The 26,908-nt window shown below is 36.9% G+C and overlaps 1 protein-coding gene across 1 annotated transcript in view; it reads left to right on the forward strand.

Moving 5' to 3' along the window:
* Positions 1-25,335, forward strand: part of jakmip2 (janus kinase and microtubule interacting protein 2) — a 56,834-nt gene extending 31,499 nt beyond the window's left edge. The window contains exons 12-22 of the mRNA XM_058416164.1: positions 3,892-3,954; positions 7,324-7,422; positions 11,476-11,574; positions 11,667-11,720; positions 11,807-11,872; positions 12,047-12,115; positions 12,355-12,432; positions 14,696-14,899; positions 20,521-20,586; positions 22,760-22,833; positions 23,180-25,335. Coding sequence (XP_058272147.1) covers positions 3,892-3,954; positions 7,324-7,422; positions 11,476-11,574; positions 11,667-11,720; positions 11,807-11,872; positions 12,047-12,115; positions 12,355-12,432; positions 14,696-14,899; positions 20,521-20,586; positions 22,760-22,810 — 849 coding nt within the window. The 3' untranslated portion in view covers positions 22,811-22,833; positions 23,180-25,335. The remainder of the gene's footprint in view (positions 1-3,891; positions 3,955-7,323; positions 7,423-11,475; positions 11,575-11,666; positions 11,721-11,806; positions 11,873-12,046; positions 12,116-12,354; positions 12,433-14,695; positions 14,900-20,520; positions 20,587-22,759; positions 22,834-23,179) is intronic.
* The last annotated feature ends 1,573 nt before the right edge of the window (positions 25,336-26,908 follow it).

The following is a 26,908-nucleotide window of genomic DNA, read 5'->3' on the forward strand; positions in this document are numbered from 1 at the left end:
CCATGAAAACATATGGAACTGCGGGTTTAAACTTTCTCCTTTTCCCGTGAGTATAACTGCTGTGCTACACTTTATTAGACCTTTCTCCCACTGCAGTTTACTATTGTCAATTCATGTTAAGTTTAAAAGCACATTTAAAAAACTCCTTCTATGTTTGGCAGTAGGGCTGCACTATTAATCGAAAAAAAATCACAATCTTGATCCATACATAAATGCAATCTAATTTAAAAATATCTCAAAAGAATTTGTAAATAATCCATTCCACTGTCCAGAAAATCCTTTACAAGTAGAGAACATTCAAAACAACTGCCAACATGGCCAGGTCAGGCAAATTCAATGAGCAGACCACAAGATGCTTAAAGACATCTCCAAAAACCCTAATATATCATCATGGGAACTACTAAGCTTTTACTACAGTTTATGCCAAAGTGCATGAATCTACAATCAAAAAAAGACACTACATGAATTTAATTTTTATGGGTGGTGTGCAAGAAGGAAACCTTTGCTGTCTAAAAAACATGAGGGCAAGACTGAAGTTTCCCAAAGAACACAGAGACAAAGGCCAAGACTTCTGGAATAATGTGCTTCAGACAGATGAGTCTAAAATTTATTTATTTGGACACAATAACAGGGCATGCAAATACAGCATTTCAGCAAATGTACCTCATACCAACGATGAAACATGGAGGTGGAAGTGTTAAGCTGGCCAGATTACCATCATAGAATCCATTATGAATTCTACATTGTATCAGAAGGTGCTTGAGGAACATGTAAGACCATCTGTCAAAAATTGAAGCTAAAGTGGAACTGAACCTTGCAACATGCCAATGACCCAAAACATACCAGTAAATCTACCAAGGACTTTCTGTAAAGTAAAAAATTGAGAATTCTGGACTGGCCAAGTCAAAGCCCAGATCTAAATCCTATTGAGATCCTGTGGGGTGATTTGAAAAGGACTGTGATATTGTAATAAACCCCTCAAACATCACACAGCTGAAAGAATTCATTTTACACTTCCTTATATATATTCTATTTTATATACAGTGAGGGAAAAATTATTTGATCCCCTGCTGATTTTGTATGTTTGCCCACTGACATGATCATTACAGAAATCTGTAATCTGTCAGTCAGTCTGTAATTTTAATGGTAGGTGTATCTGAACAGTGAGAGACAGAATAACAACAAAAAAATCCAGAAAAACACATTTCAAAAAAGTTATACATTGATTTGCATTTTATTGAGTGAAATAAGTATTTGACCCCTTTGCAATTTTCTATGGGATTAAGGTCTGGAGACTGGCTAGACCACTACAGGACCTTAATGTGCTTCTTTTTGAACCACTCCTTCGTTGCCTTGGCCGTGTGTTTTGGGTCATTGTCAGGCTGGAATATCCATCCACGACCCATTTTCAATGCCCTGGCTGAGGGAAGGAGGTTCTCATCCAAGATTTAACGGTACATGGCCCCGTCCATCGTCCCTTTGATGCGGTCCAGTTGTCCTGTCACCTGGGGATGGTGTACTTGGGGTCATAGGCAGCATTACTCCTCCTCCAAACATGGCGAGTTGAGTTGATGCCAAAGAGCTGGATTTTGGTCTCATTTGACCACAACACTTTCAGATGTCAGAACATTCAGATGTTCACTGGCAAACTTCAGATGAGCCTGTACATGTGCTTTCTTTAGCAGGGGGACCTTGCGGACGCTACTGGATTTCAGTCTTTCACGGCGTAGTGTGTTACCAGTTGTTTTCTTGGTGACTATGGTCCCAGCTGCCTTGAGATCATTGACAAAATCCTCCAGTGTAATTCTTGGCTGATTCCTCACCGTTCTCATGATAATTGAAACTCCATGAGGTGAGATCTTACATGGAGCCCCAGACTGAGGAAGATTGACAGTCCTTCTGTGTTTCTTCCATTTGGGAATAATCGCACCAACTGTTGTCACCTTCTCACCAAGCTGCTTGTCGATGGTCTTGTAGCTCATTCCAGCCTTGTGTAGGTCTACAATCTTGTCCCTGACATCCATGGACAGCTCTTTGGTCTTGGCCATGATGGAGAGTTTGGAATCTGATTGATTGCTTCCTTCTGTGGACAGGTGTCTTTCATACAGGTAACGAGCTGAGATTAAGAGCACTCCCCGAGAGTGCTCCTACTGTAATCTCAGCTCATTACCTGTATAAAAGACACCTGGGAGCCAGAAATCTTTCTGATTGATAGGGGATCAAATACATATTTCACTCATTAAAATGCAAATCAATGTAGAACTTTTCTGAAATGCGTTTTTCTGGATTTTTTTGTTGTTATTCTGCCTCTCACTGTTCAAATACACCTACCATTAAAATTACAGACTGATCATTTCTTTGTCAGTGGGCAAACGTACAAAATCAGCAGGGGATCAAATAATTTTTTCCCTCACTGTACACATATAGCCTACCCTACTTTATTGATATTATATTTTATTTATATTATATTATTATATTTTATTCTATTTTATTTTTATTTACATACTGTGAACTTTTATTTTATATTTCATATTTTTATATTTTATATTTTTATCCTTGTCCCTTTTTTCTGTTCTTATTCCTTTCCCTTTCTCCTTTTTCAGTGGGTCAATACGAACAGTCGTGTAAGCATTTCACTGCATATCATACTGTGTACGATTATGTATGTGACAAATAGAATTTGAATTTGAATTTGAATTCTGCATTTAGGAGTGGGGGAATCTTTCTTCCAGTCGATGTCAGAAACTGGTAGATGGCTACAAGAAATGTCTCCTTGAAGTTATTTCAGCCAATGGGGGAAACATTAGCTATTAGGGCATAGGGTGTGCTAACTTTTCCTCAGGTGAAATTCTCATTTTTGTTTATTTCTTTTGTTTAATAAGTGAAAACAAAGTGATATTCTGTTCTTTACATGCATTTACTGTTTGACTCTTGGCCTTGCCCATAGTTCTGGAAATGGGAGATGCAGCAGCAAACCGAAATTGAGAAAAAAACATCTTTATATATAAAACAATTTCTGATGGTTCTGTAGACAAGACAAAAGTCTGCATTTATTGTTGATGTGAATTAAGTTATCACCGCACCACGTCAAGTTTAAAATATCACTTGATGGCGAAGCATACAACTGATGCAGAGAGCTCTCCTGCCCCTCGCCAAAGGCAGACAACACTAGATTCTTTTCAGCAGAGATGTAATGTGAACCTCTGTTTTTTCTATGTTCTTTTCTTCATGTGTCTAATAGTCATGAACAAGTTATTTGAAAAACATGTCTATGTTCTTTATGCTCTATATTTAAGGTGGTTTCAGTAATAAATGTACACTTTGCATGTTTAGAAGAAGTGATCTGAAAATGTTAACAGGCTTGTGTAAGTAAATAGCTCAGTGCAAAGAAAGAAGTAATTGTTTTCTATGTTCTATGTTCTATGTTTTTTTCATATGTTTAATAGACATGAACAAAAAAAGTATCTATGACCTTTGAAACATGTCTAGTCTTCATGCTCTATGTTGAGTATGGTTTCACTAATAATAAACAACATACATTTAAATATTTGTCCATGCCCATGTTGATTAGAGTATTAAAAAATAAAAAAGTATTAATTTAAGGTACATTTAGAATGAATAAAAATGTGCAATTAAGTTGCGATTAATCATGAGTTAACTCATGACAATCATGCAATTAATCGCGATTAAATATTTTAATCAATTGACAGCCCTACTTTTTTCACAGTTCTATGAATTATTGATGATAGGCTTGTGGCTATCAATATTTTCAAACAAATCTCATTTGTTTATGCTGCAAATGTATTTGCCCTCATGGATTAGTTATAGTTTTTGGTTGAGAAGAATGGCAAAATTGTTACAGCATCTAGTTTATGCTTTCATTGATTTTAGGATTCCAAATGGGTAGAGGAGAAACAGCTGTTCCTCAGACGCAATCAAGAGTTCTTGGAGAAGGTTTGACATGAACACTTTTGCACAAGTTCATAAAGTGCTAAATGGCCAGTTGATTTGTTTTATTTTAATGTTTGCTAGTATTCTATATAGACAGATGATTCAAACCAGTATGGCCACTCAGATGAAGCAAATAACACTGATCAATAACATTTTGCATGCCATTGTTTAGGATATATTAGATGTTATGACATGTTGGATGCATGAGAAATAGGCAGGACTGAAGATCTGAGGAACTTTGGGCCAAAACATTATCGGAAAAAGACTGGGTCAGTTCACCTCTGAAATGCCAAGAATTATTGGCTAAGCACTTCGGCAGTTTAGTTTCAGTGAATCTATGCCCAGGATAGCCTAATATTCTTCTTCTTGGCTGACCAGAGTGGAGCATGAGCTAGTCTTCTGCTGATGTAGCCCGTACACCTCTTGTGTTGTATGTTCTGAGATGCTTTTCTGCTGAAAATTCAGTTCAATTAAATTTTATTTGTATAACAAAGGACATTGTCTCAAAGCAGCTTTATAGAAATATAACAATTCAGAATAAACTCCCTAAGACAATATGAGCAAGAAACCAGAGGAACCAGATTAAAAAAGGGAAGCTTTTGAGGACCAGTGCACCACCACTGGCTGAGATCGTAAATCCCTTGCTAGCCTCCACGCCACCTAACACCAAGCGCTCATGGAGCTGTGCATGGACCAGGAGCAGCGTTTACAGGCTGTGTTACAGACACAAGCAGAGGATTGCCAGCTGCCACCCTGGCAGCCCCAATTCATCTCCTCCTCACTCAGATAGTCCCCAATGATGATGTGAAGGTCTTTCTGGAATTCTTTGAGCGAATGGCTGACACATGGGGATGACATGGTGATGACCTCGGAATGGAAGGTTCTGCCTTTTGCCATGCCTCTCCTGGGAAGTCACAAGGCTATATTAAGGCATATTCACAACAGCTTCCAGTTGTGAATATGATGGAGTACCCTGACCTCAACCAGGCAATTCTGCAATGAGTTGGTCAGACCTCGGAACTTCGCCATCCCTTCCACTCGCTGCCATTCCAAGATATCTGCAGGCCTTTCACTTTTGCGCAGCCGCTGTCAACATCAGCAGTGTGTCAGGGGAGCTAGGAGGGAGAAGAAGGCCCTACCCCCCTCGCTCTGGGTGATCCCTTTCAGGGATTTTCCCATAAGGCGCTCACGTGATAGGATGCTCCGGCACACTTATGACCAATTGAGAGTAATTGATAGTCCGTGCCTTCAGTGAAACGTTGCGCTTTTCTATCCATACTTTTGTATTATTATATATAGTTTATACGGAGTGAAACAGGACACTCAAACAAAAGAAGAAAAGACCTAATTGTTGGTACAACAGAGCTGTCGGGAATTTATTTTTAGGTGACTCACCATAATCTGATGGCCAGTCACTTGGTCATGAAAAAACACTAAACCATCTAATTGCTTTTATTGGCCGGGTATTTGCAACAATTTTTGCAAGTGGTGTGTGGCATGTCGCGAATGTCAGTGAATCTGCCGGCCAGCCCAAAAGTGTCATTGCATCCATTATTAAGATCCCCTTCGGAAGGATTGGGATGGACCTCGTCTGGCCATTAGAACGGTCGGCACCGGGATATCGGTTTGTGATCTGGTGGAACACAATGCAACCCGATATCCGGAAGTTGATCTCCAAAGTACTTACAAAGTGGTAAGAGCCCTTTGAGGTCAGGCGGTGAGTCGGGGATGTCGACTATGAGGTTAAGCGAACAGATAGAGGTGAGGTGTGGCTAATTTATCACCTCAACCTCCTAAAACCATGGAGAGAGGTGGTCCCTCGTGGCCATGGTGATGGTAGTTCCCTTGAGGGAGGAGCTGGGACCGGAGCTATTCATTCACTAATATAAATATAAATATAAATTGTAAAGACCACTTCTCGCTGTCTCACCTCTCACAGAGGTTGCCAAGTTGCAAAAATAATTTTTTGACATGTTCTTGTCCCTCCCTGGCCACACTAACCTCATAGAATACCACACTGAGACACCCCCAGGGGTCATGGTGTGCAGCCCACCCTACCGATTACCCGAGCACAGAAAAAAGGTGGTTTGGGATGAAAATGGGTATAACTGAGGAGTCACATTGTTATTAGTCCAGCCCAGTGGTCTTGGTGCCCCAGTCCAATGGGTCGGATCGATTTTGTGTAGACTTTAGAAAAGTCAATGTGGTGTCTAAATTTGATGTGTGTCCTATGCCTTCAATTAATCAACTGCTTGATCGGTTAGGTGTGGCTCATTTTTATTCAACACTGGATTTAACAAAGGGATATTGGCAAATACCCTTGACTCCAATGTATGGCAAAAAGCAGCCTTTTCCACACTGTTTGATATATACCAATTCATGACATTTGGAGAACCATTTCAGTGGCTCATGGACAGAATCCTGCATATGCCGCTGCTTACTTGGATGACATCATCATGTACAGTAATGATTTGCAGTGGCACATGTGACACCCGAGGGCTGTCCTGAATTCACTGCAATGCAGGACTCACAGCTAAACCGAAGACGTGCACAATTGGATGAGTGAAAGTACAGTATCTGGACTTCTACTTGACATGGGCAGTGCACCCCAAATTGACAAGATCACAGTTATTGCTGCCTGCTTAAGACCCAAGACCAAAAATGGGGGTTAGACAGTTCCTGGGGCTGACTGGCTATTATTGTAGGTTCATGCCTTACTATTCAGATGTCACCAGCCTGCTGGCTGATCTTATTAAAAAGGGATCACTTGTTGGTATCTAGCTTTACAGCCTTTTAAATTCCCAGTGGTCCACAGGCTGAGTACACAGATGGCTATGGCAGACTTCCTCTTCCACCAAGAATAGTCAGCTGAAGGCCGGACAGGCTCCAGCTTGAGTCAGGCGGTGGAGGGGATGTGGAGGGGATGTGGGGGCGTGGTCAGTTTTTGAATTGAGGGCATAGTCAACTGGAACAAGTGGTAAGGTTCACATACCTGTGATTAATCGATTTGCTCTCTCTTATAATGAATTTAGGTGGAAATAAAAGGGGAAAGAGAGAGCAGTGAGAGAGAGAGTAAAACATGTTGCTGAGCTCTTGCTCAGGCATGTGTGTGTGTTCCATACACTACTGAAAAGTGCAAGCAAAATAAAGCTCTTTGTTAGAGTTGAACTTGCCTGTCTCCTACATCCTCATTCCCCTCACTCACCACTCAGGCATCTTACAGAAGTCTACAGAAGGACCAAAAGCATATTAGGCAGGAGATCATAATGCTTTGGCTCATTGGTTTAAATTAACTCACATCAAAGTAAATCATTATAATTATTTAAATATTTTAGTTTAGTTTTATACCATTTAATGTTGCTCTTCTTTCAGATAGAAAAGATGGATAATGAAAATGCCCGACTGCAACAAGAGCTCCAGGACTCTAAAGACCAGAATGAACTGCTTGAGTTTCGGATACTTGAACTAGAGGTTGTGCCCATTTCTCCTCCATTTCTTTCAAGAAACTTTACTGTCTCTCAGACTGATTCTATGACTGTCATTGTATTTGTATTTAGTACTAACTTATTGAGATGCTTATGTTAATTTTCTTTTAAGACCATTCAGATTACTAAAATCACCCGCATGCCACTCATAGCTCTGAGGTTGCCAGATTATTCTTAGGTACAGGTTGAGTAGAAATATCTGAGCCTTTTATTTGCCATGTTGACCTGAAAAAAATGTTAGATAGAAAATGTGAAAGAAAGAGCAGAGCAAAGATTGTTTTATTTGCTGTAAAAACACTAATGCAATGATATATAAACATAGTCCTAATTGCTGATTATTTGATTTGATTTAGTAGTCTGGGTTTCATACTCATTAAACAGACAGCTTCTAACACATGACTTGTTCCAGCACATGCTACTATAATGTTGGCTTGACAAAACCAAGATTATGTCTTGCTGTATAAGATTGTTATTATTAGTAGTAGAAGTAGTAGTAGTAGTAATAATAATAATAATAATAATAATAATAATAATATAGCTGCAAGCAGCAATTATTGGGATTTAAGCAGTTTAATAACATTAAGTGTATGCATTAGAGAAAGTAATAGATTATTGTACAATCACATAAGCACGAAAATGGAAGATGGAACATGACAATGAACCTTACGAGTTTATAAAATACAGCATCTTAACACAATTCAAAATGGCTGGCACCCAAAATGGCCATCACAGTAAAATCATTTAACTTGAAATGCCTAAATGAATCTAAAGATACAATTTTCATACCAGATACCAGATTGTAGGACAAATTATATAGTTATAAGCAAAAATATACATTTTTATTACCCCATGACTAGTAGGTGGTTCTGAATCTGCTCACGTACCCTTAGGTCCTGGTTGTTATAAGACGTACAACGTTTGTTGTCTTACATAATATCCAATATCCTATAAATTTATAATAACTTGTAAAATTCCCCTAATTTTAGGTCTTTTCAGATTCAGTGAAGCATACAGAAATGAATTATGTTGGACATTTTGGCCATTTTGAATTGTGTGTTAAGATGCTGTATTTTACAAATTCATTGGATCATTGGATCATTGTCCCCATATCCTGAAGGTACTCAAAAAGTTTGAGGCAGCACCATCTTGTGGACTAAAATATAAGGAAATCTTTTAAATTCCTACATTTCTTTAGCAGAATGTCAGGAATCCAGTCTGGTTAGATTCTGTGGATTATGCTGACAACAATGTTACCAAATATGCCTTGGTGACAAAAACTTTTTTTTTTAAATCCCACTTTTGCAAACTACTTCTTCAGTTTGAAAAAGTTCAGTACAGGTAGCTTAGACGATGAAGAGAAGCCCTGTTAACTAACATAACACAGCCTTGTGTTATGTTAGTTAAGTTTTATTTAAATTGTTCACATTTTAAACAACAAGGTTATTTAAACTGGACGTTGTGTTGTGCCTTATGTTAACAGATGTTAACAGGCCCAATTCTATTGTAGAGTGCTCTGATGTTATCCTTACAACTATCATGTAGAAGTGCCCAAATGGCAACGGACCAACCTAAATACCCTAGCAATGCCCTAGCAACCAACCTGAAAAACCTGAATTTTTAAACCTGTTAGAAACATTTCACCTGTATCTGCATAGCAGAATGTTTGTAAAGTGCTGAGAAAAAGTGTTTAACTCCTTTTGATTCCTCTATTTTTGCATATTTTGTCACACTAGGTGGTTTCAGGTCCTCATGCAAAATTTAAGATGAGGACAGCATAAGGGAACACAAAACACTGTTTTTAAGTGATTTTTTTTTTTTATTAAAAACAATTATGGACCAATATCACGCATGTGGATACCTTTTTTAAAAAACGTAATTGCCTCTAAACATAACAGCTTGACATGTCAGCAACTCTTGCATGCAAACTCTAAACATAACAGCTTGACATGTCAGCAACTCTTGCATGCAAACTCTAAACATAACAGCTTGACATGTCAGCAACTCTAGCATGCAAACTCTTCTGATAACTGTAGAGCAGTTTCTGACATTGCTGTGACTAAACCAATCCAAATTAATTATTCTACTTAATTTTCTATACTTAATTTTCTTCCTTAATCCTTTATTTTGTTTCTTTTGAACCATTCAGTGGTGCTCATGCTTTTATGCTTCAGGTCACTGTGTTGCTGATTAATTGCCCAGACAAGTTGCACAATTGCTCCACTTTTTAGTAATTAATTCTTAGACCATCATAACAAAAGGCTTTGGGGGTATCAAGGTTAGCAGTGGGTTTGACCAGGCAGCACTCCCACTGATACTATTTTTATGCAACGAGGAATCATAAATGCTGACCTCATCTGAGGTGAATGAGGCTTTCAGTTCTATTATGACCTACTGGATGAGTTCTTGATGTGATATTTAATTTTTTTTTAGGCTGGCCAGTTTTGAGAAGATTCCTCACTGCCTCAGGTTTCCACCTGTTGAGGATAATGCTGCCTGCTGTAGTTTGGTGTCCCAGAGCCTTAGAAATGGTGCTGTAAGCCCTTTCCAGGCTGATAAATTTCCAGAACTTATTTTCTTTTCTAGTCCAGAATTTTCTTGACTGCAGTATATTGTACTGTTTGTTGAGACCTTTCAGTATGCTTCACATTGCTGGTCAGTTTAAGTGCTTAATAGATTTACCAGGGCTGGAATCAACTTTGTGTGTGTTTTAGTCTAATTGAATTAACTTATCTATTACACTTTGGAAATCATTTGATTGAGTAACTTGGTGGGAAATTACATTTGCTGTTGGATATCTCTTTTTCTACCAGTACAATAAATAACCATTTAAAACCTGTCTTATATTAAATTTTGAAACAAATACGCAGATACAGGAGAAATCAGGAAGAGGGCAAATACTTTTTTGGCACTGTGTTATTTTCTATGTGCTCTGTTAAGACACTTGAATTTTTTTGAAAATTGACAAAATTCACAGATATACTAAAAAATGTAAATAAGCTAGCTTGTTGGCATTTTATTCAGGTCAATTCTGTTTTATTTCTATAGTAATTTTAACGATGGGCATCTTCACAATACAGCTACAATTGAGAGTGGCAAGTAAAAATACCTTGTGACTACATGAGGAAGAAACCTTGAAGGGAAGTTATACAAGTGAATCCGCTATTTTTAATAGTTCAGGTTCAACTGCTTCTGGTACTATTTGTTAAAGGAAATGTGTTGGTATCTAGAACACAATTTGATCTTATTGAAGAGGAAATTAGTTCAAACCATTCAACAAATCATTTCCTCTTGCAAATGATCAGATTAGTTACATTTTCTGGCTGTTTTTTTTCCATTCAAAAACTGAAAAAACAGTTAAAAAACAGTAACTTCAATAAACTCCATACACAGTTGTTGAGGTAATTGTTCACTTACCGTGTTACCTTCTGCTTTCTTTAGAAATTAAGACAACAGTCCTGCCAGACTTTAAATACTAATTAGTGTCTAATTACTAATTTTGTGGCTATGATTGTTTTTAGGTAAAACGTACTTAAGATTAGTTAAATTCATATTCAGATTTATGTGTAGCACTTTATATTGTTATCAATATGTGTGACACCTCCTCTTCTATCATATAGATTAGAGCAGTGTTTATCACTGCATCTGGGAGTATGTATCTGGGCAAACACATTTGGTCTAATTGAAGTTTCTGTTAAATAATGTACACTTAATCACTGATCACATATAATTTCATTCATAATAAGAACTTTTAACATTTCAATGGTGCTGGTTATGCATTGGGGCTTCAGTATTTTTATGAGCAAAAATGTTTCTAAATCAGCCTCTTCATACCAGTACAGAGAAAGAATACCTGGCAAGCACTATCTATTGGTATAACTATCTATTGGGGTACACACAGCCACTGTTTTCAGAGGTGTTATGAATTATAACCTTTACAATTTTATAAATTAGAAAAGCTCTGAGTGTCCATGTATAATTGTAAATATCACTTAAATAAAATATTTTGTTTGGTGTGACTGATTGCTTTCTCACTTAATAGGAGCGAGAGAGAAGATCCCCACCCTTCACTCTTTCAATTCACCCCTTCTCAGAGGGAGTAAGTGCCCTTCAGATCTACTGCATAAAGGAAGGAGTAAAGGTAAGTAAAACAACTGGGGCCAAAAATGGGATATGTGGATTACTTGATTGGTTATTCATTATTATTAAGTACTTTTAATTTCTCCTTCACAGGATGTGTGTATACCTGATCTCATCAAATTGTTAGATATTCTAGGAGATAATGGGGTGAGTTTCACTGGCTATTTGCGTTCCTTTATTTGAGTCTGAATGCAGAACATATCTAATCCAGTTGCATTCCACACGTCCAACAGAATTTAAGGAATGAAGAACAAGTGGCCATTATCCAAGCAAGTACTGTCCTGTCTCTGGCTGAGAAGGTAAATATAATCAATATTCACTGTATACCACTAAGTTAGACTTAAAGACAACCTACAGCACAATCTTTAAGGGGTTTAAACATAATTATTCAGCATATTTAGATAGATTGTTTAAAAATTAAGACTGGTATGTGTGTTTGTGTGTGTGTGTGTGTTTGTGTATGCACTCCCTAGTGGATCCAACAGATTGAGGGCACAGAGGCAGCACTTCATCAGAAGATGATGGACTTAGAGCTGGAGATGGTATGGCCAACCTGAAAATAAGTCTTTAACGAAAATCATTAATGCCTCATAATATTACTTTAGGTAGTTGAAATTATGGTTCAGATGATTCTTTGGGTTTGCAGGACTTCTTATAAATGTGTGTAGGTATCATTGTTGTACTTGTGAATCATTTGGGAAGGTTGTATTCTGTACTCTGAATTTTTAAAACCATTTTGTGTGCAAAAAGCTGTAGATTAGTAAATGCTGTCATCTAATAGGAGATGTTCTGCAAGCAAAAAGGCTATCTGGAGGAGGAGCTTGACTACAGAAAGCAGGCCCTTGATCAGGCTTATATGGTAGGTTATAATAATCATCAACATCATCATCATCATTATCCTCATCATCATTTTTTTAATCATCATCATTATAAACCTGTGAGGTCCCAGCATTCAAATTGCAAATAACCTCCACAGTGGTTCTTGCCAAGATACAAATAACAATAAAAAGAACACTGATGGACATACTTGTCAAGTTTTGTGATGATAGTGTGAAGTGCTTGGTGAAATCTGATTGTCTGAAGATGGTAGAGTTTTAAAAAAAAGTAGTTAACTGATCATTAAAAAAACGCACTTTTGGTTGCTGAGAAAATAGCTAATTAAACTTCAACTAAGGTAAAAGCAGTGAAGTCTTTTGTAAAGACAACTTTTGTTAAAGGCAGAGTTTTGGAGATACATTTTGGTGCACCACCTAGACGTCCATCAGATCAGTGACCATACCCTACTGTAAGATAGATTACCACACCACATTGAGAAGGGGTCAGAGCATACTACAACGATGGACATTGATATTTTTTTAATTTATACACCCTTACAGTATTGATCTTAGTAACCTCTCCCTGAGGAAGATACATATTGTTAGCTTCTATGTGAGAAACCTCTTTTGCAAACCTATGCTTGCCTAAGACCCTAAGATTACCTGCTATGTCCATCACCCTGGCTCCTAGATTGGATTAGTAATGTATGTAGTAATGTAATTAGTAAGGAATGTAAAACTTTCTCCTCCTGTGGTAATTTTATTCCTGTCTAGATGTGAGTGTTTTATGTAAAAATTAGATGTCTAAACATAAGACATAGCTGCCTTTTGGGGAAGATTCAATCCCCAAAAAACCTCAAGCCACCTTTCACTTGGAAAGTCAATTTTCTTAAACATTTCAACAGACCTTTTAATCTTTGCTTCATTATGAAAGACATTTTAACCTGTTTGTCACAAGTCACAAGGTGTACAGGGTTTGATCTACCTGAGTAGCACCCTGACAAACAGGTTCAGGAGCATCACAAAGCTTTGACATTTCAGTATAATTTTATTGAGACAGCCAACTACCTTGTCATGGAAAATGTCCCTTCTATCAAAAAGTCAGTGTTAGCAAAGATGCACTCTTACTTGGGCTCTGCAATTCAAGATTCAAGAAGCTTTATTGTCATTTCAACCACATATAGCTGACGCAGTACATAGTGAAATGAAACAACGTTTCTCCAGGACCTGGTGCTACCTAAAAATACAAAATAAAGATCAAATACAAAAAAAACAACACAGAGCTAGGACTAAAGTTTTGTCGTAGCCACATAAAGTGCAAAGTGTGCAACTAGGTGCAAACAGTGCAAAGACAAGACAGTTACAGTGTAATGTACAAAATACAGTAGCAGCGGTTGAGGAAGTGCAAATAGAAATAAACATAAATATAAACAGTGCAATAAGTAGTGAACAATATAATTTATGTGTGTGTGTCCACACAGGTGAAAGAGAGTGTGTGTGTGTGTGTGTGTGTGAGACAGAGAGTTTTGTACAATTCAGTCCTGGGTGTATGTGCATGTGTGTGAGTGTGTGTGTGTGTGTGTGTGTGTGTGAGAGAGAGAGAGAGAGATTTTTTTTGTACAGTTCAGTCCTGGGTGTTGAGGAGCTTGATGGCTTGAGGAAAGAAACTGTTACACAGTCTGGTTGTGAGGGCCCGAATGCTCTGGTACCTCTTTCCAGATGGCAGAAGGGTGAAGAGTGGCACTCACTCAATTCAGCACACCCAGTGAACTACTTTTAATTCACTGCTGCTCTGATAGTGACTCCTAGCTTAGAGCTGCCATTGGACTTTTTTTCTTCCTGCCTCCTATGTCGTCATGTGAGCCACTTGTTACTGATGTCACCATATTCAAAGCACCTGCCCATGTATGCCATAAACCATGTATGTTCTCCCCTCATGTTTTACATGAATGAAGTTATCAAATGTATTTTTGAGTACGTCGAAAGCATGCTTGACATGCTTTAGTGATAGTTGTTTGAAGCTAAGTGAACCATTGTAAAAGAGCTAGTGATTTTCTGAACCCTGGAGTTTCAAGTCTAATTCTTCTTTTGGCAAAAAGGTAGCCAGTTTGAAGTGATTATCCTTATTACAAATAATAAATAATATATATTTTATGACTGAATCCATTTCTTATAAAACAAACTTATAGTTTCGTAATAGTAATGGCAAATTAAAAATAAATATATAAATTTTTAACATATCACAACCTGCTCACTGGACTCCATGCAAAGTTAGTGGTATGAACATGTGTGGGTGTTTCTTATCAGCAAATCCAGGAGCTGGAGGCAACTCTGTATAATGCACTGCAACAAGATAAGGTGATCAGATATGGAGAGCCACTGAGCGAGCTACAGAGAGACGAGCTGCGCATGGCTGTGGAGAAACTGCGACGCCAGATGTTGAGAAAGAGCCGCGAGTATGACTGCCAGGTGCTGCAGGAAAGAATGGAGCTTCTCCATCAAGCCCACCAGGTAATCTGACACTATATTAAAATTAAACTCCAGTGAATATATATATATATATTTATTTATATATATATATATATATATATATATATATATATATATATATATTTATAAGAATAGTTATTTGAAAATTGTTCTTAGGAGGGGATTCTTAGTGTTTAAATGACAAATGGTCTATAAACAGTGACAGTGTAAATATAGAATACAATAAGTTCAATTAAACATGATAGATTCAAATATGAAACACAGTTTTGGATTTTAACCATATTTATATCACAGTACACATGTGTAAATATAAAGAACCTTGAGGATTGTTCATGCTGGAGAGCAGTTTGTTCAGTAACCTCCTGTTCCTCACTGACTCAGATGTCTCCAGTTTGTGTCCAATGATTGATCCAGACTTGCGAATTAGCTTGTCAGTTCTGCTGGCATCCCTGGCGCTAATGCTGCCCCCCACACCAACCCCCCAACAAAGCAGACCACAACACAGTAAATGGCACTCACTACCACAGACTGGTAGCCGATCTCCAGCATCTTGTTGCAAACATTAAAAGATCTGAGCTTCCTCAGAATAGAGAGTCTGGTCATTCCCTGCTACGGTCCTTCATGTTGAAGCCTTAATTTATTATTTTTTTTATTGTTGAGCTATTTTGAATTGATGAATTAATAAAATAGGTTTTAGTTACTTTGATGCACTCCTGCAAGGAAAACATGTATTTGGTTTGTAGAATAAGCTGACCAGTCAATTTTTGTGTCTCACTTTAATTTAATTTATAATTTCTTTCCTAACTTTCTTTCATAACAGTTTTGGTCTTTGAGTTAAGCAATGTCTCTGGGGGATAAATTAAATTTCTTTTCAGAAATGTTTTTGTGGATTTTAAAGGAACAATAATAAATATAAAAATAATAAATATAGTTGCAAGCAATGATGATCTTGCCCAAGCAACGGCGCCATCACCACCCAGGCACACCAGACATAGTGGGTACATGCATTTAAAGGGGAAATACCAAAAGGACAAAAGTGACATATATATATATATATATATATATATATATATATATATATATATATAACTATATAAGGCCTTCTCTGCTGGCCTAAACAGCAGTGATCTGAATCACTGACTTGTATTTTAATATATTTAATATATTTTTCCATGAATGTGTATTAAATTATTCCCAATACTCTATTCTCTACATTTCATAGCTTTTCTCTTGGTTGCGCTGCTTCCAGTAGTGTATATTTATAATAAGAGTATTTATCCAATCATATTTCAGCCAGTGGATGACATCATGTGTTGCCAGGGTGAAAGAAATCTGCCTTAAGGCCTTCAGAATCATCAGTGCAGGCGCCCGTAACTTAAAATAAGTGTCAATGAAACATTAAAATAAGTGTCAATGTTACATTAAAATAAGTGTCAATGTTACATTAACCAATCAGATTTCGAGTTGGCGTCACTGGGGCCATCTAGCATGTATACGATTACGTCAGCAATTTCCCGTCCTTTGATTGGATAATTGGAGTAGTCAGAGGTCAAACCAAATAAAATATACAGTTCTGGAAAAAAATAAGAGACCACTGCAAAATAATCAGTTTCTTACGTTATTTTCTTACAGGTGCATGTATTGGTGAGATGAACAGTTTTGTTTCATTTTTTGTGAACTGCTGACAATATTTCTCCTAAATTCAAAATATAACTACAGTGAAACCTTGACTTACGAGTGACTCAACTTACGAGTTTTCCGAGATACGAGCCGTCGCTCGGTCGTTTTTTTGCTTTCAGATACGAGCCGAGATCTGAGTTATGAGCGAGCGAGCTTACGCCACCCAACACTCGGTAGCCCAGCAAGCGTTCAGTTCACGTGGTTATCTCTCCAGGTTGTGCGTTGGCGCTGTGTAAGGACACTTCCTAACTCATTTTCCAAACATTTTGAAAGGGAGGAAGAAACAAACCTCCTTGGACAGGTTTTTATTGAAACGCCCTGCAAGTGAAAGCGAGGAAAGTGTGGAGAAAAAGGCAAAAGTCAGTGAAGAAGATGATTAAGTGAAGTGAAAAAAAAATTTACAAAAAAGTAGCAATTAAGTTTGGCGATAAAGTGTAGCATAGTGTGTAAGTTAAATTTAGCAATTAATTGTAGCATTAAGTGTGTAGCGAGTAAGTTAAGTTAGGCGATAGAGCGATAAACTCCGCCAATCTCCTCCCCCTCCGCTAGCATCTTCGTCTGATCTTCAGCGTAAATACACTTAATATAACCAGTTTATTTCTTTACATTCTCTTTTATTATGTATTATTATTGTTTTATACATTATTTGTTATTTATAAAGTACATTTTTCTTATTTAAAAACACGTAACAAAAAAAAATTGGTGTGGTTTTTGGGGGGCTGGAACGGATTAATAGCATTTCAGTTCATTTTAATGGAGAAATTTGATTTATGATATATGATATTTGATATATGAGCAAACTGAGTTACGAGCTCACAGAATGAATTAAAATCGTAAGTCAAGGTATTACTGTATTGTTATTTAGAGTGTATATTTAAAGGAAATGACAACACATCAAAATAACCCAAGATCATGCAGTATTTGCAGAGCTTTAATAACTTAAATAAAACAAAATGCAAATAATTTGTGAACAAATTTTGTTTATGCTTTGGCTAAATAACATTAAGAAATCAGTATTTGGTGGAATAAGGCAGACTGTAATAAAATTGACTATTTCTTGTGAGGTGTGAAATACTGTAGCCTAATTTCTTTTTTACTTTGATATTTAACGGTTGATTAGTATCTATTGCCGTGGCGTCGTAATGATGCTATAGAGGTGGATTAATTCACGGCCCGCCACTGATATATATACAGTATCTCACAAAAGTGAGTACACCCCTCACATTTTTATAAATATTTTATTATATCTTTTCATGTGACAACACTGAAGAAATGACACTCTGCTACAATGTAAAGTAGTGAGTGTACAGCCTGTATAACAGTGTAAATTTGCTGTCCCCTCAAAATAACTCAACACACAGCCATTAATGTCTAAACCGTTGGCAACAAAAGTGAGTACACCCCTAAGTGGAAATGTCCAAATTGGTCCCAAAGTGTCAATATTTTGTGTGGCCACCATTATTTTCAGGCACTGCTTTAACCTTCTAGGGCCTGGAGTTTGCAAGAGCTTCACATGTTGCCACTGGAGTCCTCCTCCACTCCTCCATGATGACATCACAGATCTGGTGGATGTTAGAGACCTTGCGCTCCCCCACCTTCCGTTTGAGGATGCCCCACAGATGCTCAATGACACTCCCACCACCATGCTTGACTGTAGGCAAGACACACTTGTCTTTGTACTCCTCACCTGGTTGCCGCCACACACGCTTGACACCATCTGAACCAAATAAGTTTATCTTGGTCTCATCGGACCACAGGACACGGTTCTGGCCATGTCCTTAGTCTGCTTATCTTCAGCAAACTGTATGCGGGCTTTCTTGTGCATCATCTTTAGTAGAGGCTTCCTTCTGGGACGACAGCCATGCAGACCAATTTGATGCAGTGTGTGACGTATGGTCTGAGCACTGACAGGCTGACCCCCCACCCCTTCAACCTCTGCTGCAATGCTGGCAGCACTCATACGTCTATTTCCCAAAGACAACCTCTGGATATGACGCTGAGCACATGCACTCAACTTCTTTGGTGGACCATGGCGAGGCCTGTTCTGAGTGGAACCTGTCCTGTAAAACCGCTGAATGGTCTTGCCCACCGTGCTGCAGCTCAGTTTCAGGGTCTTGGCAATCTTCTTATAGTCTAGGCCATCTTTATGTAGAGCAACAATTCTTTTTTTCAGATCCTCAAAGAGTTCTTTGCCATGAGGTGCCATGTTGAACTTCCAGTGACCAGTATGAGAGGGTGTGAGAGCGATAACACCAATTTTAACACACCTGCTCCCCATTCATACCTGAGACCTTGTAACAATAACGAGTCACATGACACCGGAGAGGGTAAATGGCTAATTGGGCCCAATTTGGACATTTCCACTTAGGGGTGTACTCACTTTTGTTGCCAATGGTTTAGATATTAATGGCTTTGTGTTTTATATATATATATATGTATATATATATATATATATATATATATATATACACACCCAGAAAAATGTATACACATTTCAGGAAAAGAAAAATTTGTATAAATGTTTTATTACTAAATTTATTGCTATACATTGATATTGATATATATATATGATATTAGGATAATAATATGGTAATTTTAATAATATTATACTAATATAATATACATCATACATCAGATTTCAAAAAAAGACACACTTCCTGCTGCCGGTTGCTGGCGCTATGACCGAGACTCACAGTTGTCATATCCATGTGATCAGCTTTCTACTCTTAACATAATCCTAAGGTTTCATGTAGATCACTTAATGTACACAGAAGTTATAAGCCACCTCCTGTTTCGTTTTATTCGCCATAAGTTTAAGGGCTTCTCACGGCTGAACCATTTGAGATATCAAAAATCCCTTCGCAATTTTGCATTATCAATGTCTTGATCATATTAGCCTGGGTTTGGTGGCGGTTGTGTCAAGTCCCTGGGAGGAGTATTTCAGATTCCACTGGGTGCGTTTTGCAAACAACTCAAAATAACTCACTTCCTGTGGATTAGGCTTAATGATATGCAATGAAAGTTGTTCAGCTCAATGAGATCTAAGTGTGTACTGGGTTTTACATGGATACGTGCAAGTGTGTATCCGCTATGCAGCAAGATTTTCCAGGGGGCGCTGTAACGGGTGTGTGCCACTCCCAGGGCCGAGCCACGGTGACATCCTAATGGCCGCAGATTGCAACCTGTCTGCTGATTTTCAAGAGTTTTTGAGCATGTTAAGGGGTCCAAAATGCCCGAAAGGTTGAAAAAAAATAAAATAAATAAATATAAAATTCTAACAAAAACAATAGGGCTTCAGCACCTACGGTGCAAGGCCTCTGGCCTTGCTCCTTCGGTGCTCGGGCCCTAATAAGAGTATAATCATAGTCTTTTGATTAGTTTTGCAGTTACTGAGATGTTTAGGGAGAAAAGACAGAACTTCTGTGTAGTAGGAAAAAATGGGGGAGGGGGAATTTGTTGAGATCAGATTGTGGACTGAGTAGTAGCTGCATTTACTTTTTTCTCTCTTAATTTAAAATTCCTCTCCAAGTCAAGGTTGGTTGGTGAACCAAGTAGCTAGCCATATAACACTCTTCTTTTGTCCGTTTGCCCTTTTTTCTCTTTTGTCTTATGGAGCATTAAGTGCACTGTCTGCCCAAGAAAATCCTTGCCGTCAAGCACTCTCCTTGCTTTTATTTTGTCTGCTTTCTTTTATCTTGCATTGCTGCCATGCTGTCTGTCACTGTCGGCGTTTATAGACAATTTGTCATTTTAACAAGAATCTCTTACAAAGCACAGCTTTCACATCACTGTCATGCTCATTCTGATTATGGATGTGTTACACACATATTTTGCATATAAGTATAAAGCACCACTGACGTCAAAATGCAAGTATAGACCTTTATATTGTATTAATTGCATTAATAAATCTATTTCTGCTACTAGTAAAATGTGTTTTATTTCTATTTTTTCCATCATTACAGAGAATAAGAGACTTGGAGGATAAGACAGACATTCAGAGAAGGCAAATTAAGGATCTAGAGGAAAAGGTGAGATGACATACAAAGATTTCAGGTGTCCATTACCACTGGTTAAAGGAATACTTTATCTAACAATTTTAACATTAGAATCTGTTATCTTTATGCTAGTGAAATCATGTTAGATCATGTCGTCTTACATTATTAACCATGGTGGTAGTATTTTAGTAATTTCTTTTGTCAATTTTGCATATTCTTTTGAATATTTGGGATTTTTACAGTTAATTAAGTACATAAGCCATGTAATACTTTATTAATATACTGTATATATTTTCATTTAAAACTGTAAAAAGAAGTGAATTGAAAGATAGGAATAGTATGGACTAATTTTCTGGAAGTTCAGGAGTGAAAAAGTTAGTGTGGCTGTGTGTGACCAGTCTAATATATAACAATAACAGTGGCAAAGGAGCAGGTGCTAGTGGCAGTGACTCTCCATGCTCCCACATTACAATAGACTGACCTATATTTAACTTGCTAATTAATAAAAGAAACATAAGTAGTTTAAAAGTAAATTTCATTTCTTAAATATATTTAATAGCATCTTAAATATATTTAATAGCATTTGACTAGACTCAATGTACAGTAATACCTCGCAGATCCGTGTCTCACGATTCACGGCTTCACTGATCTGCAAAATTTTCTTTGGAACCTAACTAATTTGCATCCGCAAATTTTTTGCAGACTCGCGAAATCCTGCAAAAGTGTTTACGGCTAATTTTGTGGCCATTTATACATTTTCATGCTTTTTAATGCAAAATTATTAAGAAAAGTTTAGTTTATTAATTAAGTAATATAAATATAAAAGTAAAATCAACAAAATATCAATATAAATAAAATATAAATGTTATTTTAATTATATTGAATGTCACTGATATCACATACGTACAGTACAGCCATTACGACACTATTGGCTGGAAGGGTTGGAAGTAGCCAATCACAGAGCATTAACAGTTTCCCTAGCTGCTGATTGGCTGGTAGCTACGATGCTTTGTATGCGTAATGTCGCGGTTCATCTCCCGCCCCTTGTGCTCGGTTCAACATGCACGTATATTCCATGAATCAGTGATCTCAATGATTTTTCCCTTTTTATACAGGTGATACTGTACTCTATTTTTACGTCAAACATTTATTTCTTTTTTAAGGGTAATGTATTAAGCTAACTTTTAAATGAAATGAAGTGTTTTGGGAGCATGATTGGGGTCATGTTTAGGGTTTAAACTCTAAAAATAAGCATTTACAGTACAGTATTAGCATTTTTAGTGACTCCACCGAACATAGTGATGAAAACTCGTCATTCGCGATGGGTCCTGGAACGTAACCTCGCGGATGTGTGAGGTATTACTGTATTAGCGAAACTTGTGTTGTTCACCTTTCTGAGTATCACAGCAGTATTGTTGTGGTAGAGGATGGTGAGGATTATTGAAGCCCTTGATACTTTCTACTGTCTAAAAGCCTACAGTAGATGTGACAGTTAATGCCAATGTGATAAAATATGTGATGCTTATGTGAAGGAAATGATGTTAGAAACATTTTATAATTTGACTTCCCACCTACTCTGAGAATTCAGTTTACTGCTAACCTTTTCAATTGCTGCATTTGCTCCAAGAAAGCATACCAACCAACTTAGCATACACTAAGAGGGATCTTTGTGAAGAACCTTGATAAGCAGGGGCTGTGTGAGGTTTAACATTGCATTGTGATGCAAATTGACATCTGTTTAAGATTGTAGGATTTAAACAAGTCTGGTACTGTTTGGGATATTTATTTAAACTGGATAGGCCTGGTTTAATTGGTTGTACTTGGTAATGAAAATGAACCTAAGATCCAAATATTGTTAAAGAATAAGTTGTAATTATTTAGAGAAAGAAAAATGTAAATCATGGGTTTAATTGTGTGATTGTCATGTATTGGTTCTGGATCACTTCTTTCAAAAAGTTTGTACTTTAACTAAAACCCATGAGTTGTGAACTGTGGAAGGAAACACTATATTATATGCTATAAAAATAAGTATAATCAGTATAATTTTACCTAAGCAAAATAAGTATCTTTTCCATCTTACACTTTTTTAATAGCGTTTTGTTTGTAAGCCTGCAGTTATACTTTTAAATTGATTCTCTCATGTTGACCAATAATCTTGCTGGCTGTCTTGTTTCTCTCCCTGTTCCTTTCTGTTTGTCCTTTGCAGTTTTTATTTCTGTTTCTTTTCTTTTCTCTTGCCTTTATTCTTTGGCCGTAATGTCTATGACATCTGCTGCAGAGGTGAGTTGAAACACACAAGTTTGATTATTTCACACACTTCCCTAGTTCTTTTCAGCAGTTAAAAGTTAAAATTAGAAAGGATACTGTAGTTGTGTATGTACTGTGAAAATGTAAAAAATATACAGTATATAACAGAATTTCACTTTCATGGTAAACTAGTACATTAGTACACTACATATTACACATCATCAGATGATCATCTGTTTATTAGTTTTGTCTCAGCTGTCAGTTTAATATAGAGATACATTGTTGGTAAACACTTGTATGTTCTACTGCAATAATGAATGTTTTCTCCTACAAATACGCAGATAGTTTCATTTTCTTTTCTTTGTTTGTGTTTTTTCAGATGCTGCAGCAACCTAAGAACTCTTGTGAGCAGCTGCAGTTTTCCACTTGTGAAGACTAGAACTGTACTACTGGCCATTTTCTCTTTACTGTTGTTGTGGGTGGGTGGGTGTTGGAAATGTAGTGCTTGTTTATATTAGCTGCAAAGAACTCGCCCTCCAAATAAGGAAGCTTTGGATTACCTGGCAAAATAACAAAACCTGAAATAACACAAACACTGTGTCAACAAATTGCAGGTAAACCAAACCAAGATGAGGAGGGTTATACTGTTTATCTCTGCCATGCAGGGGATTTGCCATTCCACCTGCTTATTGCGTCTTTAACTCCAGAAACTTGGTCATTCATCATACTCTCAGTTAGAATACGTCCACTCAATCATGTACGTCATTTTCTTCCCACCCACACAAACATATTTAAGAAAGCAATGGACACTGTTATTCACACTCATGAACACCCAGGAGTTTTGATGCATGACTCAGGTCTTTGCTGTCTGGACTCCTAAGAACAGATTTGTCTCACACTGCCTGAAAAGGGGATGGCAAAAAGAAAGAGATCAAAAGACTGCATTCACTGCAAGCATGTTACTCAAGCCAATCAGTCTGGTTCCCCAGAAACCATTTCACTTCAGAATATTGGTGAAACTGAGCGAAATTCTAACTTACTGTGCCCATGTCCCCATATATATATATACCAATATTTCCCTTTTAATAATGAAAAGTGTATTGTTAAAAATGATCATTATCTATCACTTGGTATAATTTGTTGATATGTACATTTGTTAGAATAGTTCTAGCTCTCCTCCCTCCCACTGTGAATACACCCTGTTCTCTACAGCTTGAGCAGTAGAATCTCTCAGCAATTTATAATTTATTGATTGATTATTATAGTGACAGCTGCAAATGAAATGCAAAGACATTTTTCACTTTGCTTAATTTGTCCTAGATGTGCTGCCTCAGCAGTGGGCCCCCCAACCCCCACCCTACCCCTCCACAAGTAATGGGAACTTTTTTACTCTTTCAGGCAGGAATAGCCTTAGCATACAGGCAGAAGCTTCTTCATCTGATTTGTATGGAATATAATGTTCCAGCTACCCTTGAAGTTTGTTTTAATGTGCTTGTAAAAATATCTCTGACCACTGGACACCTGTACTGGGATTAATTAAAGCCTAAATATCTCTTCAGCAGTGATGCAGCATCTCTTTTTCTTTTTCAGTTCCCCTTTTAATTGAGAATAATAGAACTTAGCATGTCTTTGTCTCAAAATCCTCTCTAAAGTGTTAGCAAACCATTAACCAGTTGTCAGACATCAGTGATGCAATCTTAGATTTCAAAAGCGAATGCTTGCAAAAGCGTGCCATGCAACATAATGTGACTTTCAAATAGTTCTACAAAAAATAGGAGAAAAGATTCCACTCAACACATTCACCTAACATGTTTAATTAAACATGTTAGGTGAATGTGTTGAGTGGAATCTTTTCTCCTATTTTTTCTCCTATTCTTTGACTGCAAATGATTTAAATGGATGAATCAGATTTATTAGGAATAATGATGTAGCATTTTATCTTTAAATATAATATTTTACAGTTTCTACACAGGACGGGCATACTGACCTTTTCAAGCATCAATCATGCTAGATACAAATGTCAAAATGGTTCATCAAAACAAAAAGACAAATAGAATTAGAGTATTTTTTTTTGTGATTTCTGACAAAAAATTGGGGTTAAAAATTTGTTATATTGCTGAAAGTTCAATCAACACTTAAGTCCTCTTAGCAGATGCAGTCAGGTTTTGTCCTAAAATATCCAGGAACTTGATGTAATACAGTGGATATCAGGTACTTTCTACAGTCACGATTTTGCCAAAAATTCTGTTTTATTACTTTAAAATATGGGTTGTTATGCAGGTGGCAGGGCTTGGTTCAAACAAGAACAACGTGAATACAAAATGATGATGTATGACAATTTCCTCATAAATGTCCTGTAAACATTTCATATACTCGCAGTGTGACAGACAGCATCATTAAAACTGCAGGCAAGGAAACTTCTGTACTAAAGTTTGTAACACCCTCCAACTTCCCCAAATGCTTATCATATTTGTCTTTGTTTTTGCAGTTATTTCTTCCAATTTAGAAAAGTATGAAATAAAAGAGGAAAAAACATTTCATGTCCAGAATAGTCTTTTATTGTTTTTTCCCTTAGAGGAATCATTGCCTTGGACAGACCTGGACATTGATTCATTATACATTAACCATATCTAACTGTAAAACTTATATATTGGTTTTGTAGTTTTCCACCAAAGTTTAGTTGAAAATCTTCAATAAGTATATTAATAAAGAAATATGTAACAGACTCATATTCATACTTATACAGGCTGCAAAAAGGTGAATATTTAATACTACCATGTGTGTAATATTCTTTCAAGCAAGCACTTTATATTGAAAAGCTCTGTAAAGTGTAAATCTTAGGCTCTAATCTGGAACCATATATTAAGATGATCTTAATGAAGCCCTGGAAATCCAAATGAAACCCAGTAAGTTTCTAGAACATGAGAAATATTGGATAAATTCATTAAAACAATAAGGCTTAGATAATGGCTTAGAGAATTAATTATTAGAGCCACAGTGAAATTTCCTGTTTCTTGTTAGTGCTGATTCCAAAACTTAAGCACATACACATTTTTGATTAGACTAATTATCCCCACACACGCCACTTTACACTAATTTGCATAATATGAAAAATATACTAATAAAATATACTAATACTAATAAAAATATACTATTATACTTTTATGAAGTAGTCCTAGAATTTTGGTAGTTTTGTCACATTTTAGTGTCAAAATACTCAGGAGTGTGTGAAGGTTAATAATTATTAAAATCATGTTGAAATTTGTAAACGATATCACAGTGCAGAGAAGCTGGTTTACTCAGACAGCTGTACTTCATGAATGCCTGTACCGAATTACACAAAACATCAAACCGGAACGTATAGCAAATGATTTTGAGGGTTATATGCAAAGTTTGTTGTATAAATATTGAAAAGTGGAGTGATAAAGCTGGGATTTCTAAAACATGACCATCTTCAGCCAATCAGCTTTTAGCAGGCACCTAACATTGTGCAACTGTTGTGCTATTGTCACAAAACAATTATTATTAGAATGTTTATGGGTGGTCACTTTATTGTTCTATGTACATTGGCAAGGTCTGGCCACTGAGGGCAATGTTTAAAACTGCTACCCTTTATTTTGCCTTTTGCCTTTTTGCCTTGCCATTGAATCCAGTTTTATATTTATAGTACTTTTAACAATAGACATTGTCACAAAGTAGCTTTACAAAAATACTACTAAAATGTATACATAATGGAGCAGGCCAGAAACAATGATGGCAAGGAAAAACCTCCTGAGGCGTTATAAGGTGGAAACCTTGAGAGAAGCCAGACTCACTAAGGCACCCTGAGACATAAAGCAGGTAGCCACTCCACCATCAACAAACATGAGAGAAATCATAAGACTATGTTTGAGGCCTGCTCACAATTTTTTCAATAAATATGGGGCTTTGTAAAAGAAAGCTCTGCCCCAAGCTATAGCCTTCACTATTTGAGATACCAGCAAATAGCCTGCACCTGTTTATCAAAGTAGGCATGGCAATTAAAAAACAGACCAAATGTTCACTCAGGTACTGCAGCATAATACCATTCAGTGCTTTTTAGTCAGTAGTATTTTATAATCAAAATGAA

This window comes from Hemibagrus wyckioides, linkage group LG18 (assembly GCF_019097595.1).
Source record: "Hemibagrus wyckioides isolate EC202008001 linkage group LG18, SWU_Hwy_1.0, whole genome shotgun sequence".
Taxonomy (NCBI): Eukaryota; Metazoa; Chordata; class Actinopteri; order Siluriformes; family Bagridae; genus Hemibagrus; species Hemibagrus wyckioides.